The sequence below is a fragment of the Tachysurus vachellii genome, chromosome 26 (assembly GCF_030014155.1).
Source record: "Tachysurus vachellii isolate PV-2020 chromosome 26, HZAU_Pvac_v1, whole genome shotgun sequence".
Lineage (NCBI taxonomy): Eukaryota > Metazoa > Chordata > Actinopteri > Siluriformes > Bagridae > Tachysurus > Tachysurus vachellii.
Genome location: NC_083485.1, coordinates 5,024,049 through 5,039,525, shown reverse-complemented (window position 1 = coordinate 5,039,525; position 15,477 = coordinate 5,024,049). Strand labels below are relative to the sequence as shown.

At 39.9% G+C, this 15,477-nt stretch overlaps 1 protein-coding gene across 3 annotated transcripts in view; it reads right to left on the bottom strand.

The window, feature by feature from the left end:
- Positions 1-909: 909 nt before the first annotated feature.
- doc2b (double C2-like domains, beta) overlaps positions 910-15,477 on the bottom strand; it is a 132,445-nt gene continuing 117,877 nt past the window's right edge. For all 3 annotated transcript variants that reach the window (XM_060862930.1, XM_060862931.1, XM_060862932.1), the window contains 5 exons: positions 11,942-12,068; positions 6,337-6,494; positions 2,263-2,344; positions 2,037-2,133; positions 910-1,932 (listed from right to left, as the gene is read on the bottom strand). In XM_060862930.1, coding sequence (XP_060718913.1) covers positions 1,796-1,932; positions 2,037-2,133; positions 2,263-2,344; positions 6,337-6,494; positions 11,942-12,068 — 601 coding nt within the window. In that variant the 3' untranslated portion in view covers positions 910-1,795. The remainder of the gene's footprint in view (positions 1,933-2,036; positions 2,134-2,262; positions 2,345-6,336; positions 6,495-11,941; positions 12,069-15,477) is intronic.

Below are 15,477 nucleotides of genomic sequence, written 5' to 3'. Positions count from 1 at the left end.
CTAGGAATCCTTGTAAAGTGAGAGGTGCAAAAACAACACACACACACACACACACCAAAAAAAAAACGAAAACCACAACACTGTTAGAAAAGAAAAGGCACGATAATTCTGCCGCTCGGTGCAAGTGACGGTGAATGAGGACTAGGAACATATCAGTTTTGTTTGAGAACCACTGGAAATGCAAACAATTGCCTGAGATTGAAAAAAAGAAACAAATCAAGACTTTTTTTTTTTTTCCTGTTACATGCGATCACGTTTCCAGATGTTAGAGCAGCCGGAATAGGCAATGAGTTCGAGGGCACAAAAAAAAAACGCCCAAGAAGAAAAAACACAAACGTTCCATGATCTTTTAGCTTTTAGTGGACGTTTCTCTTTTACAGAAGAGTATCAAACATTAAGTCCATCAAAGGGCGTTAAGCAAATTCGGATTTAACGAATGTTTTAAGAACGTTGCATGCATTTATTTTTGTCATTTTTTTTTTTTTTTTTTACACCGTAGATTACAAAGGCAACAGATTACAAAAGATGTCACAAATCTGGCTGTTGCACCGAGTGCTTTGATAGAAGATTTGCTTTTCTGAAGCAAAGGCTCGACATACTCAGATACACATGCCTGGGCATATGAAGGTTATGACATTTCTACAGCTCTAAAAACTACTCGAAAGTGGACATCCACGTCAATTTAAAATGTACTACACACACACACACACAAAAAAAAATTAAAATAAATAAATACGATTTAAAAGACCAGTAATAACAAATAAGAAAAACCACTGAAATCCATGCATGCTAAATATTTTTAGATTGTGCCAGATCTCTTTAGTATGTAAATAATATGTATATATATATATATATATATATATATATATATATATATATATATATATATATATTTATATATAAAACAGCAGTGTGTAAAGATCCTAGTTTTTTTTTTTGTTTGTTTGTTTGTTTTTTTAAACCCTTACATTCAACATGTTTCAAGGAAACATTATTGAACATATAAATCTGAACGACATCTACACCTACGTTACTGCACTGTACATTCCCAGTATGACGGTCCGGATCTACAATCTTATACCTGGAGTGAAATTTCTCCATATTCTTGGCGGCATCTCGAACGTATTTTTTAATATGTAAACAGGACAGACGTCGATTCCGTCGATTTTTTCGGTGTCACATTCTCAACGACGTGGATAAAGAAAACATTCCGCAATGACGCCGAGTCCTTATGCCAATTAAAAAAAAAAAAAAAGCTAAGAGAATAAAATGGAATAAAAATAGATCATCTGAAAAAAATCCATCAAACCGTCTTATCATAGTGTAGCATGATACAAGAGAATTTTTTTTTGTTTGTTTTTTCGTTGTGGTCAGGCGTACAAACTACGAACTGGATTCTAGATGTAAACAAATCGATCTCTCCTCAGTCTCTCTCTGAAATCCTTCCAGGTCTAACCTCGCCCTTGATCTGAGGTGATCTTCTGAACATCTGGTGTAAACAATATTCTGGAATATTTAGTGAACATCAGAGAGAACAGCAAGGTATTTAAATGTTTGCAGAGGGACGGAGAAACACCTCTTCATACAGTATCAACACAAGCTGGCTCAAGAAGCTCGAAAGCCACATGGAACGGTAAGGTGAACACCAGGGGGAAGTACATTCAGGGAAGGATTATTAGGGGAAGAAAAAAAAAAAAAAAGAGGTCACTTTGGTACCCATCTCTGGACTGTAGCGTTGGAGGTGACGAGCGTTACGTTCTGGCGGGAAAGGGAACGGGTGCTGGCGTGGCAGGATTCAGTCGTTGAAGCCCGAACCAGGGAGTTCGTTAGTGAGTGTGTGCCAGCGCTCGATTTTCTTGTCCTTGTTTTTGAGACAGTCGAACCAGTGTTTCAGACGTTCTCCATTAGCGTTGATGCCTAAAGACACTCCACCTTCGTGGCAAAAAAAAAAATGCGTTGACGCTCCGATTTGATTCCATACACAAGATATAAATATATATATATACATACACTACAGATACCACAAACTTCCTTACCTATAAAATCATTAGATTTGCCAATGTCATAATCCCAAACGGTCACCTCAAGGGTCTTCTTGCTCAGTTCTGTATACTTGATCTCATAGAAGAACTCCTACATGAACAAGGGATCAGATGGATCAGAAAGATGGAATCCAGTCAGTGGATTCACAGGAGGAAAACAAGTCAAACGTGTAAGTAAATCCTGACAATATTACTGAAATGATATGTAATTGTAGTTTACCTCATTAAACTCTGGATTAAGGGTTTTCTTCTTGACAGCAGTCTTGTGCTTTGACTTCTTGTTCTCATCCGGCTTCAGGTATCTGAAATCCATGAAGATATAGATGTCATTTTAAAGGAGAGGTGCATGATGTTTGAAAGCCAATGTTGACATTTGAAATCACCAAAACAAACACAGCCCTAACCCGAATGGGTGTCACCCCTGTTTTGATAGCTCTGCCCCACACATACATACGCAACCCAGGCAACTATTATGGCGGAACCTGCTGGGGCAGCTGGCCAAGGAGATATTTTTATCAATAAATGAACTCAATGAGTAATACTATGGTAATACAAATGTGTTTTTGTAGTACTGTGTGTTGTACCGTGAAGGGTTTAACTCCGTTTCACGCGGAAGACGACGTTCAACACCTAGAACCTGAGGCAGAGGTAACGGCAGGTATCCGCCATGTCAATGTTTCAACCGCTTTATGCTAATGTCACACATGCGCACTGAACACTCTCTCTACCGCATATTGACAAGACATGCCCATTTCTGCTCATTGGCTACACGTTTGTTTTGTTAGTCGGCCCGACTCAGTTTTCTGAAGCATTTTTCAAACATCGTGCACCCCACCTTTAAGATGCGAGCCTTTAAGATGCCTGGACACTGATAACTGAATTCCAGCAGAGGGCACTGCTACATCATACACGCTTTTGTTCTTTCCTGTTTCACCATCAAAAAACAAACAAGGCTGAACAGTAAATCAAACAGAAGAGAGATACGGCTACATGTTTAATTTGATCCTGCTAAGATAAGAAGACACTGCCCGAACGCTTTGCTGTTAATGAGCTTGACATGATGGGTTAAGCTTGCTCTGACCCTCTGATAATAACACTGCTCTGAAGGCCAACATGTGGAGAAACCCAGGCATGGACGCTGATTAAAGAAGTTCCCCACAAGGAGGTCATGATCGGCACAGATTAAAACGGCACCCGAGTGTCTGTGTGTTGTTCAGATGTGCTGTTGCCCAACAAAATCCTGCGAATGGTTTGGAAGAGAACTTGGACATGATGTTGCATTTGTTTACGTTTGATTTGCAGAATAACGTGGAATTAAAGTAGAATTGGAGCCGTGGTTAATTCTATAAAGTCTGATATGTAAAAGTCATCTAAACAAGCAAAAACAAAGCAACAGGTGCATCGGAGTATCACAAAGCTTGACTTAGACTCAGAGGGTTAGATGCTAAACGTCTTTACACTTAGGCTTTCAGCTACGACTTAAATCGTCACCGGTCAGATTATTTGGATCTTACATTCTAAAAGTCTTTGGCTGTTTGTCCACTGAGGCCAGGGGTTAAGGTTAGGTTTTATCTGGGGTAGAGCATTAAAACTGGTACCATTATCAATTACACAGATCGAAGGTCCACAGAAGGACAGAAAACGAATGTGTGTTTGGATCCATCCGTCCCCTCGATCTGATTTATTTCTTTATGTAAATGAGATACCTGCTCACACACCTTATGTAACAGTGAGTAAAGTAACTAACTTTGAGAGCGAGCGAGAGAGAGAGAGAATGAGAGTGAGTGTGTGTGTTTGTGTGAGAAAGAGAGAGATATATAAATTGGATTATCTTGCTAATGCACCCCAGTTCTTCTCAAACCCCTGGGAGCTAGTGCTTTCGCTCTCTCCCTCCATCTCCCATCCTCAGATACACTTTATGCATACTGAGACAGCATCCTAAAGCTACAGAAGATCGATCCTATCTCTCTCTCTCTCTCTCTCTCTCTCTCTCTCTCTCTCTCTCTCTCTCTCTCTCTCTCTCTCGGCGAGCGACTCTGACTAACTCCTTCTGATGGCCGTATTGTGTCTCCCTCAAGTACAGAGAAGTTTATTTGGTGGAGAGGCTCATGATTCAGACCTCGTCGTGACTGTGCGAACTGCTCGTGGGGTTTCAGCTCGGGACTTCGTCACAACACTGTCTGCCAGGAGGAGAAAAAAGATAACAATAACAAAAAAAAAAAAACAGGGGTCTGAGTTGACCCTTCGCATCCTAATGAACAGCTGTAAGAGGATGAGGCAATTGATAATTGTGTTCTAACGGTACAATTTAGTGCAGGTGCTCAGTAAACTCTCTCGCGCGACGCCGACAGGTCCGACAGGTTTAAAAGCATTCGTGAATAACACACCAAGCGATTATGCTACGGCGTAATCTCATGCGAACAGAGAGTACACTAATCCGGTGATGTTTCATAAGTAGACTGAATGTTTCTGAGCCTTGACACTGAGATTGGTATTCTAAATAAAACGCTGACAATTTATGCATCTGTGACCATCAAATGGTTCCACGTGTGTATGAAGTTGCTGCGTCTTGTCACACACACACACACACACACACACACACACACGCCCTAAGTATTTTAAATCCCTAATCTGTCTAATCGTGACAGATGAACAAATTCGAAGTGTGTTCATTTCCTTGATCGTCAGCAGACGATAAACTTTGTATCGTATTGTATGTTATTCATCATGTTGAGGAAAATTCCCGAATGTGTCTGAATCACTACGGCTTCGCTCGTTGCAGAGAAATAATTAGTGCTTTCTTGCCCTCATCCCTTCGGTGCTGTGAACTCAGCACTTCCAGCTGAATGTAAATTTTGGTAAGTGAACCCTGGAGTTCTGCTCCTTATTGATTACCTTCTTCCACTGCGAGTGATCTATTTCTATATGTTGTGAAGTGTGCGGCCCTGCGGACGTCGGCTCGCACTGAAACGTGTGCCTTGTGCTCCTGGGGATCTAATGAAAGGTGCTGAAGCTTGCTGTAAATAAAAAAGTGGCAACCTGTTAATTAGTGATTCCTTACTTCTGTCCCAGTCTCTCTCTCTGTGTCTGTCTTTCTGTCTCTGCCCCTCTCTACTTGTCAGTCTGTCTGTCTCTCTCTCTCAGTTTCTCTGTCTGTCTCTCTGTCTTCTCCCGTTCCTCTCTGTCTCTGTCTGTCTGTCTGTCTCTGTCTTTTTCTCTCTGTCTGTCTATCTTTCTTCCTCTCTGTCTCTATCTCTGTTTCTCTCTGTCTGTCTATCTTTCTTTCTCTGTTTTTCTCTGTTTCTCTCTGTCTGTCTATCTTTCTTCCTCTCTGTCTCTATCTCTGTTTCTCTCTCTCTGTCTATCTTTCTTCCTCTCTGTCTCTGTTTCTCTCTGTCTGTCTATCTTTCTTCCTTTCTGTCTGTTTCTCTCCGTCTGTCTATCTTTCTTCCTCTCTGTCTCTATCTTTGTTTCTCTCTGTCTGTCTATCTTTCTTCCTCTCTGTCTCTCTCTGTCTGTCTATCTTTCTTCCTCTCTGTCTGTCTATCTTTCTTCCGCTCTGTCTCTCTCTGTCTGTCTATCTTTCTTCCTCTCTGTCTGTCTATCTTTCTTCCTCTCTGTCTCTATCTCTGTTTCTCTCTGTCTGTCTATCTTTCTTCCTCTCTTTCTCTATCTCTGTTTCTCTCTCTGTCTGTCTATCTTTCTTCCTCTCTGTCTCTATCTCTGTTTCTCTCTCTGTCTGTCTATCTTTCTTCCTCTCTGTCTCTCTCTGTCTGTCTGTGTATCTCTGTCTCCTGACCCCTTCTGATCTTGAGTTCTCATCCCTTGGAAACTGATTATGATGATGATGATGATGATGATGGTACCCCATAGACAGCCTGGAGGTACATGTCATTACTGTGGATTATACCACTGAGAAACCATAAAGATGGCTTTGAACTGCAACTGATACAAACAGTTTTTCTCTCGAGTCTCCATCAGTGACCAGTTCAACGAAACTGACTTCATGTTTAATTAGAATGAATGTCCTGGTTACATAATTGCACCATACATTACACAGATGTAGAAGAAAAATGATTTGACAGCTCATCTGTTGTCACCAAGATGAGGATGAGGACTGTGTCACTTTTGAGGATAGTGTTCCTTCCTCATATCGTCTCGGGGAATTTTCTCTCAAGACCGTCGCCTCTGGCTTGCTCATAAAGGATAAACTGGCTGCTGTAAAATTTATATCCTGAATTGAAATGAATTTTTCAAACCACGCAGACAGTAAAAAGCCGAATAACAGACTCACGTTTTAACGTAAGGGTCGGAGAAGCCGTTGGCGTCCATAGCGGCGAGGTGAGCGCAGCGGATGATGCCCACAACCAGGCCGCACTTCTGCGAGCTGTACTTCAGCGAGATCATAATGCGCCCGCGCTCCTCCAAAGACTTATCGTCCGTCTTGTCGATCTGAAAGGAGAGCAGAGATCTAAGATCGCTCTTGTGCTTCGTGGCCTCACTGGCATCTGCCTTATCTATCTTTTATAGCTTTGTTTGGGAAAAGATAAAAAGGAAGATTTAATGGTTAGAATCAAATGAAACAAACAGAGTGATTGCGTTCATATAGTTACAGTTATGCAAGCAAGAACACACAATATGGTGCAAAACCCCAATATGCACATTTCAAATTTCCCAGTGATCAGTTTTGTCTGATTCGTAATCATTGCTACAATATAATCCTGCTGTCTAGACGTGTTTTTTTTGCCTCCTGGCTGATTCCTGGCCGTCAGATTTCAGTGTATTTTTATTACGGGTTTCTTCCTGCACTCTAAGCCACCTCGGTCCATCAAGCATGAAGTTAATTAGCTGTGGAGGAGGCGTCTCTGCTCGTCGCCCAAAGCAGCGCTGTCTCGCTTCTGTCCCCTTTCGAGCCACGTACACACACACATTCCCCCCTAAACAAACAACTCGGGCTGGCAGGCAGAAGAAGGAATCAGCTCTAAGAGGAGATGTAAAGATTATTAGCAGGTTAAACTTTTGTCTGACTGGCGATCCATCAAGATAGGAGTTCAAATGTGAGTGTTTACAGCAGCCTCTAGGTCGTCCTCACTCGTCCCATAGCTGTGAGATGAATGGAAGATAATCTCGAATAAGAAGGATGTATTAACAAATATATATATATATATATATATATATTTATAGATATTTATATATAGTTTTTTTTTTATATATATATATATATATATAGAGAGAGAGAGAGAGAGAGAGAGAGAGAGAGAGAGAGAGAGAGAGAGACAGAGAGAGAGAGAGAGAGAGAGAGATATGTTTTGTTGGAGAGAACATGTTTTCAACAGGGCTTATTAGCGGTACATCACGAGCACCTCAGACTAGAATGTGCCATCCCACCAAATCCTAACCTTGCATCCCTACATGATCATCACTTCTGTATGAATTCAATGCAAGTGTGCCTGAGAGTCACATGGCAACCAAATGATATGTGGTCAGCATTTGTCCTGAGCTGGTGCCTTTCCATTGCTGGAGGACATAACATAGCATATGTTATAGTCAAAAAATTTAATGCAAGGGTGCCAATACTTGTTATTTAGTCAAAATATACATTTTGAGCACGAGGCAATGTTGCATTCACCCTTCACTATATCTAGTATTACTGAAAAATTGCAATTTCAGGTGTAACAAAGTAATAAATAGACAGTGGCCAATATGGTAAGTAACCTGAATGAAGTGACCAATGAACGCTGGCGTATGGTATTAGCTCATTTGTCTCTCAGATCTTTCTGTTTTAATAACACAATGATTGGTTACATAATTAGTGCAGAATTAAAGCTGATGTGTATACAGTGAGCAAGGAATAAAACACAAGCGGGTGTGCTGTTATAGGAAAATATCCAATGATGGTCTTATGTGACGTGATGAGTTTCTATTGCGCTACTAGACTTGGTTTACCACACCTGCTGAAGAGATCATCATCATCATCATCATCATCATCATCATCAAGTGACTATCAAGCATGCATGCTTGTGTGATTGCAAAGTGTTGTTGTGTTAAATTTAAACGTCGATCGAGGGCATCCCATCAGCATGTGTCTCAGATCTGACAGACGGCTTTGCTCGAGGAGCCGCAAATAATTTGTCGTTGGACAGAAGTGGCCGTAATGGACAGTATCGACTTGCTTTCCTCTCTCTCTCTCTCTCTCTCTCTCTCTTTTTTTACTGACCAGTGCGCTGATTTGTTACATTAATTTACTGTGACAAATGTGTGAGGAAATGAAAGTTTCTGAGGGGAAGAAGAGACCGCTGCTGACCGATGGATCACAGAGCTCAAGACCAAACAAACAAACACAAAAAAAAAAAACTGGGGTTCAATCATGGAGTAAGTTTACGGACTTAAATCATTATATGGCATCTTAGATATATCATACATCATAAATCATCAAGGCAGAGTCACCATGGTTTTTTTTTATTCTCAAAGGAATATTACTTCCTTAGTTCATTTCATTTTCATTCCCTTTATAATCCAAACCAACAGGTTTGTAGAAACTAGAAATTAAAGGTAGGGTCTCCGATTTTTGAGAAATGCTTCAGAAAACAAAAATCAAAACAAACGTGTAGCCAATGAGCAGAAAGGGGCGGGTCTTGTCAATATGGGCGGAGAGAGTGTTCAGTGCGCATGTGTGACATTAACAGAAAGCGGTTTTAACATTGACATGGAGAATAAAAACAAAGAAAGAAAGCGAAGAAAGGCTTACGATAAGGTAAGAAGTAGGACGTGTTAATATAGGATCAGCTTTCCAGCGCTGGAGAGAACTGAAGGAGCAGGAAGTTGGCCACATATTCACAGATTGGAGTTTCCCGAGTCAATAACTCCTGAGCTAAACACTGTTACTACACAAATAACACCTCTTTTCTATCGTAGTAATGTAGAGACGCAGCTACAACCGCGTTTTGTGTAGTAACAGCGTTTAGCTCAGGAGTTATTGACTCGGGAAACTCCAATCTGTGAATATGTGACCAACTTTACTTAAGACGCCGAGGTGCTTTTTTCCTTCTCGATAGGTGAGTAACGTTGGTTTTGTTTTGTTACACAGAACTAATATATGCCGTCCTTTGCATGATTATGCTTGTGTGTCATTTTTGCTTGTTTGTTTATCTACAATCGTATTGTTCTTCCCTTCAGCTATGATAAAGACACATTTCTTTCCATTAGTTGCCTGGGTTACGTATGTATGTATGGGCGGAGCTATCGATACAGGGGTGGGACCCATTTGGGTTAGGGGCGTGTTTGTTTTTGGTGATTTTATATGTCAACATTGGCTTTCAAAGATCGGAGACCCTGCCTTTAACATAAAAAAACAAAAAAATGTAAGAGTCTGGCAGGGATCGGCGCCAGTATGCAGTTTCATTACAATTTTATTACAGCTTGTGGTGCTTCTAGTCAGGTAATGAAGAGCTTTAGAACCCTCTGACATCTCCCAGGCTTTCTAAAGTGACTTCTCGTGGTCCTTGAAATGAAAAAAAAGAAAAAAAAGTGACTCTTGGAACCAATTGAGAGGAACACGTTTTTCGGTGAACTTTGTTTTCCAATATGTGCAAGATATTAACGTAAAGCCTAGAAGCCACTGAGTGCTAAAGAGCTTTTTTTTAATAACAGCTTCCGTTATTTTTTTGAGTAAACCATATTTGCGAAAGAACATTTTGTGGAATGCCTTCACAGAAGAAAACAAAAGAAAACAACCACGAGTAGCCACATTCAGCAGTTTAGTAAATTACATATTGCAAGTTTATAATGATTTAGAGGAGTAATTCTTCAAAATCTCAAGTAGTTGCCTGACCTTGGGTTGAGTTCATTTACCAGTCTGATGAAGCACTTTAATAAGGGGAATGCAGGTCCAGCTAATGTGTTTGCTGAGAATGAAATAGTGGCTCCTGGCATGGCTACTGTGCCTGAACCTACATATGTAATCCTGCCACTACACAATGCCTTGACTAGGTTGAGTAGGTCTTAGGACAGAGGTGTTTTTCATTAGCAAATAAAAAGTGGTGTTAGTGGTAAAATTTAGCCTAATCTTCAGACAGCTGCACTAGAGCTTAAAGAAAGACTGTTTTAATTGGTGAAAGTCTTCCTCGGATTTTGAGCTCCTTCAAGGTTTAAGGTCTCGAGCAATGAATTTTTTGTGACAGAGGTTGGACTTGTTACACACCGAAATGTCTTTTAAGGCGACTCTCATGCGTGTACGGCAGAGCCGAGAATCGAACACGTTCTCTGTTTAGCTGGAGAGGATAAGAATCTGCAGGGACATGATCCAGACCGTGTCAAAGTTAAAAGTTGCTTTGCTACTTTTTACCTACCATACAGTATGTACCACTACCTATGTAGTGTAAACTGATAGTGAATAGCAAGCAATTTGGGATTTGGCCTAACTTAAAAATGGAAACATGAAGGTAGGAAATGTACAAAGTGGAAAATACGGTAAGTTGCTTTGATAAAGTGGCCAATGAACAACGAAATAAAGCTGATACTATATAAACTAAGCAAGGAGTAAAACACGACTGGTTTAGGAAAACAATCAAAGATATGTTTATGACATGACGTTCCTCTATTCTCCCAAGCATCACAAAAAAATCTAAACAAAATTATCCAGTTATTGTATATTCATACAACTACAACCACTATTTTTCCGCACCTGAGATCACCGTACAAAACCTAGATGATACTGTACCAAGACTAGGGGCCTTGACTCTGGTAAACAGCTGCCAAAAGGGAGAATGTGATTTCAGTCAGTTAGAGTGTTATTAAATAAAAACTCAAGTCTACAGATGATAAGCCAATTTTTCTTTCCTCTACTGAAAATACTATAAAAGTGAACATCATCTTTATAAAAAAAGCGTGTAATTCCGTTTTCTTCTGGCCGACTGCGGCTCCTGTAACATTTCAAAATGTCAACAAAGTGCCTTTAGTGTGTTGAATTTCTTTGTTACTTTGGAGGAAATTGACGAACGAGTTTGTGATGAGTGATTGGATTTAACCAGAGAAACAGAACACTATTCAAACAATTAGCTCTTTCACAAAGGTTACATTTATAAGAAAATTAAAAAAACAAGAGGTTTTGCACCAAACTTTGCTTTTACAAAGACCACATTTATCTATCAACTGTCAAGTGCAACTCCAGGTCAAATCACAAGTCAGTCAAGTACAAGTCAAATCCCAAATCGGTCATCTCCAGGTCAAATCACAAGTCAGTCAAGTATGTTTACAAGTTAAATGTAAGTCTCTGTCCAATTGCTGGTCAGTTTAATGTGATTAATTTAATCAGTTTAATTCTAGGTACATCTGTCAAATCTCAAGTCTGTCAAATGTGAGTCCAAATCAATTTGCATGTCAAGCCAAGTCGAATCCAAAGTCAGTCAAGTGTGAGGTAAAATCAAATCCCAAATCAGTCCAAATTAATCTGAAATGCAAGTGATTTAATCTGAAATGCAAGTGAAAGTACAGTACAAGTCAAATTGCAGATCAGTTAAGTGAGAGTCCAGGTTAAATTACAAATCATTCAGCTGTGAGTCTAAGTTAAATCCCAAGTCAGTCAAGTCCAAGTCAAATCCCAAGTCAGTCAAGTGCAAGTCAAATCCCAAGTCAGTCAAATCCAAGTCAAATCCAGAGTTAGTCAAGAAAAATCCCAAATCGGTCAATTCCAGGTCAAATTCCAAGTCAGTGAAGTCCAAGTCAAATCCCAGGTCAGTCAAATCCCAAGTCAGTCAAGTCTAATCAAATCCCAAGTTAGTCAAGTCCAAGTCAAATCCAAAGTCATTCAGGTGCAAATCCAAGTTGCATCGTAAGTCACTCAATGAGTTCCAATATTTTCACGTGTACGAGATCTCAGATCTGATTAGTAATTTACTCACAGGCAGCTGCTTCTCCAGGCAGTTGTAGAAGTTCTTGGTCTGGTTGGGTTTGAGCTTTTTCAGGGGGATCCGTGTCTCGCCGATGAACTCGTTGTGCCGGAATTTGTCCTCGTCACACACGGAAATCCTGTAACCATGGGGACAAGATTAAACACAATTATTAACCTTATCAGCACTACAGATAGGACTTCAGGAGCAGAGTTCAGGATATTGGGTGTAAATAATATAAATAGGTGAGGTTTAACAGGGCATTCTGGCAGTCATGAGAGGTCATCAATCATGAAGTCTGCATCCTCCAGTGTCTGTTCATTTAAGCTTCATTTTTGGCTGAAAATTGGCTGATAAATTTCATTTCCATCATTAAAAACCTGTTGCTTAAGGAGGTGTGTGAGGTATGAAAGTCATAATATTGTGTTGTTTACTATCATGTTCTGTTTGTTTTATGGCAGGATTAGCCGTGAAAGGAGATGAATCAGGAAAAGATTGGCTAAAGTCCTGAACTAAAAGAACAGGAATGATATTTATAGACGTCGCTCGTGTCTTTAGTGGAGGGGATTTATTCTGACATTTACGCATTCGCGAATTCCTCCTTGAAAATATCCACCATTACCATTGCAAGAGCAGGCTATTCGTTTGGATAATATACGGAGGATCGACGCATATAAAGTCTGCAACAAATTCACCATGGTTAACTCTGAGATTTTACTTTTAGAAAAGTGCCATAATGAGCAAGAAAAAAAGATTTCTCTTAACATGCCTGCTAAAAACTTATGCTAATTACAGAGACTTGCTCCAGGAGAACATTTCATATTATCCTCAGGGTTCAAACCTGGCATCTGTATCCAAATGTGATTTTTCTGCCATTTGCTGGATGAAGTGGGACCAACTGAGACACCTGTTTTTCTTTGGCACAGATAATAATTACATTTGGCCGGATACACAAAAAATTGTTCATAAACACACCACACACAAGAAACAAGTTTTCCAGTGTACATCTTTGACTGGTAGAATGGTATCTTCTTTGCACGCTTCTCATAAACAATTTTAATTTACCATTAGCACAGATGGTGCGATAACATATATTGAATTAGTTTTTAACACTCTAGTGTATTTCGCTGCCAATTCCCACATGACACTTCTCCTAATGATCCTAAGATTCTTCCCGCAATTACGCCACTAGAGAGAGAAAAATAGACTAAATTTATGCCCAGGATGGAGACACGGTTTCGTCTTCTTTTATGTAGAATTTGCTGATGGATAGGGACCAACTTCTAAATAAAACACTGAGAGCTGGCACTGTGTTTTCACTCAAACCTTGGTGAGTTTTTGTCCCCAGTGTGGTTAGTTTGGTTTGTGCCGGTCAGAACATGCCAATCATACTCCGGGAAGTGGACTGAAACGACCGAGCCAAGAGCGTCTGAGCATGGTAATCTCGGTCCAGGTCCGTGTGAACCCTGTGAGATTAGACTGATGTAAGAAAGATGCTCAAATGATTCTGAATGATTCTGAATCTCATTTAGATTTATGCCATTTGGCAGACAACCTTATCCAGTGCGACTTACATTTTGATGTCATTTTTTATATAATTTCCTTAGGGCCTTGCTCAGAGCTTGGTGGACCTGAGATTTGAACTTGCAACCTTCAATCAAATGACCATGAATCAAATGACTCTGAAAGTAAATGACTCAGAATCACATAAAATGACTCAGAATCAAATCAGCTGCAGAAAGTGAATCAAGCTGCTAAACTGAACCACAATACACAAGCTGAGCCCATGGAAAGAGCTGTAGTACTGCAGAAATGCCATGTGTTCTGAATATTTAGATGAACAAAAACTAAAATAAAGGATTGAGATGCTACACAAAACATCTTAAACTATTAAACGGAGCCGACTCCGTGTTCTCCGTGCTGGAGTGATTTTTGTGATTCCTACTATTTGAGCTTTCTATTTTTTGGTTTGTTTAATTTTGTACTTTGAAACCACTCAAATACAAGATGCCCTTAGCAGTTCTAGTATCTTTTTTTATATCTAGAGGTGTTGTGACTCATAGCGCTGTCCATGTATCATGTAACTCCTCAGGAATTGACAGATGGTTAGCCAGTGTTCCTGTGAAGTAGTGGGCAGTTTTACAAATTACTAGCTTTCCAGGAAAAAAAAGAAAAAAAAAAGATGCCTGAACCGAATCTTAACAGTATGACACGCACCGACAAACGTTGAACAACCTTGATGGAAGACGGTTAAAAATTTGACATTAAATATCCATCAAACTTTTGTGTCATTTCCTACCATTGCCATTTTCCAGGTTAATTTAAAAAACAAACAAATAATATAATAATAACCAAAAAAAAACAGCTTGTTCTGTTACACAAAGTTTTCGCTACTGACGACTTAACAACTGCAGAAAACTACACCATATTATCAATTATGCATTTTTCTTTTACGCATTAATTAATACATTCGTTTGCCTGTTTATTATTAGCCTTAAGTTACATAGAACATCTGCTTGTCAACTTGTTACTATAGAAATGACGGATTTTAGATGAACGATCCTCAAATATTACCATGTAAAGCTTTTTTAGAATGCTGAAAGTGATGCGTCGTGTAGCGTAAAAGCGTTTTGCGTATAAAAGCGTATATCACAATATATTTGCAATGTCACCTAACTGTACTAGATATTACTATTTTATACAATATTTGGACTTTAATACATGTGTAGGTGAGAGGGACCTGACATAGAAAGTGTACATATGTACTATTCCCAGGGCTGTTCTTTTATTGCAGTCTGTGTGTGTGTGTGTGTGTTTGTGTGTGTAGGTGTGCTGGGGATTTGGTTGGTATTTGATTGCCCACTCGCTCACCCACATACTCTCATTCACTCATAGTCTCACGAAAAGGTCTGGTATGACGCTCGGGGTAAGATCGCTTTCCTTCTTATCTGTAAAGTATGTGGAATTTAGCAGAATAGTTAACCGTCACGAATGAATCTGAACAGTGATAGAACGTGCTGGAAATTAGACTGCTGTAGATTCAGGAATTAAAAGGAGGAATCCACGGGGTCGGCTATCGTGATGTCGACAGCTCGCGTACGCTGTTTTTACGCAAGAGAAAACAATCGTGCTGCTTAAGCGGATGCTGTTGTCATAGGTGAGAAAGAGGAGGTTGAGGTCCAGGAATATCTGACAATAGATGTTTCACACTCGTTCTTAATTAACATTTTAACGCTACAAGGCAGAAGTGCTGCACGAGTCAGAGATCTGTGACACCTTAAGTACTGTAACTACTGCAAAGGTCTTGCCATCACAAGAGACTGTGTTAGATCATTAGAGCGTTTAAGGTGTTACATGTAAGAAATAAAAAGTGCAATGTTTTGGGAAAATAATCGACGGGATGACAACCTGTCAAAACCCCCTGGGCATCGTGAAGTGGGAATTCAACAGCGCTGTGAAGATTTCAATAATAATGATAAAATTTGGAACTAGGAAGCATGTCAGACGGAGCTTAGGGGTAAAGCCCACTGTTAGAACGCCACCTGGGG